This window comes from Aplysia californica, unplaced genomic scaffold, assembly GCF_000002075.1.
Source record: "Aplysia californica isolate F4 #8 unplaced genomic scaffold, AplCal3.0 scaffold00014, whole genome shotgun sequence".
NCBI classification, from domain to species: Eukaryota; Metazoa; Mollusca; class Gastropoda; order Aplysiida; family Aplysiidae; genus Aplysia; species Aplysia californica.
In genome coordinates, this window is record NW_004797284.1 from 1,717,904 (window position 1) to 1,719,066 (window position 1,163).

Here is a 1,163-nt window from a genome sequence, read left to right on the forward strand (position 1 = left end):
GGGGGAGAGAGGCATGCAATAGTTAACATTCCAACTAATATTCCAACACGGAGAAAAAACAGCCTGCGTAATTCAATCGCAAACAAAAAACGAGGAAAACGAGAGCAATAGAAAATTCAATAACATGTTACGAGTACATATTTTGTAATATTATACCAAGACCAAGAACTGAAACGCGAAACTCAATTACAATTACAACAAAGAAAAAAAAAACTCGAACAAAACAAAGATAAAAAATCCATTGCATGATTTATACTTTCGAGTCGGAGTTTCAATTTCGCCATGACAAATCTCTCAAAGCCACAACTGTGATGAACCATGGACTGCAGGAACATTGTATAGATGTTTAGAGAGGTAATCAAAGCGGAATTAGATGTGATCTATACCGTCTAGGATGTGATGCATACTACTTCTCGCAACAATTTTGGCCCCGATAAAATTGCCGGTGACTTTGCTACTAACGGAAGCGTAGGAGTTGGTGAGTGCTATCCACCCTGCGGAGTGGATTTCTACAGCATAGTTTCTCAGCATACAACTCGTTAGATCCAGACCACGATAAGAGACAGGCCTAAGAACTAATAATTAATTAATCAAACCATTGTGGCCAGAAGGACACGGTTTACTGACGATAACAGCCAGAACAATGACCTCCAGACCGGGGGTATTAGGTGCTCCAAACATCCAGCCGGTAAGAGCACCTCAGCCCAGCCGCCGAGATTAATAAGATATTGGAATGCAGTCGGTCTTCGCGTTACAGGATAGGGACGCTAATTAACGTGAAACAAACAACGACAAACAATTCTTCTTTAACAACCAAAGACAAAATGAAATACAAAACAGCCTGAACAGCCGTTGTTCCACTGACCCCAAGAACTTGGTGCCGACCGGGCCCATCTCCAGCACGCGCGCAGCCAGCCCCTCTCCCTCCAGCATGGGCGGGGGACGGGTCAGTTTCTCCCGCTTGACCAGCCGGCACGTGACGCGCGTGGGCATGCTGCACTTGCGGGGCGGGATGATGATGCGCACACACGGGTGACGACAGCCTCGCATCGCTCCTCCGCGGGCGTCCACCATGAAGCTGATCAGGAAGCTGGGAACAGACGGAGGAAAAGAAAAACAATGAAATTCAATTGCATGATGGATCTACAACTTCTGCTGTGGGG

At 46.2% G+C, this 1,163-nt stretch overlaps 1 protein-coding gene across 8 annotated transcripts in view; it reads right to left on the reverse strand.

The window, feature by feature from the left end:
• LOC101845664 (titin) overlaps window positions 1–1,163 on the reverse strand; it is a gene marked incomplete at its 5' end in the record, with an annotated part of 180,624 nt that overhangs the window by 120,796 nt on the left and 58,665 nt on the right. For all 8 annotated transcript variants that reach the window (XM_035970907.1, XM_013085006.1, XM_013085002.1 and 5 more), the window contains 1 exon segment: window positions 866–1,090. In XM_035970907.1, coding sequence (XP_035826800.1) covers window positions 866–1,090 — 225 coding nt within the window.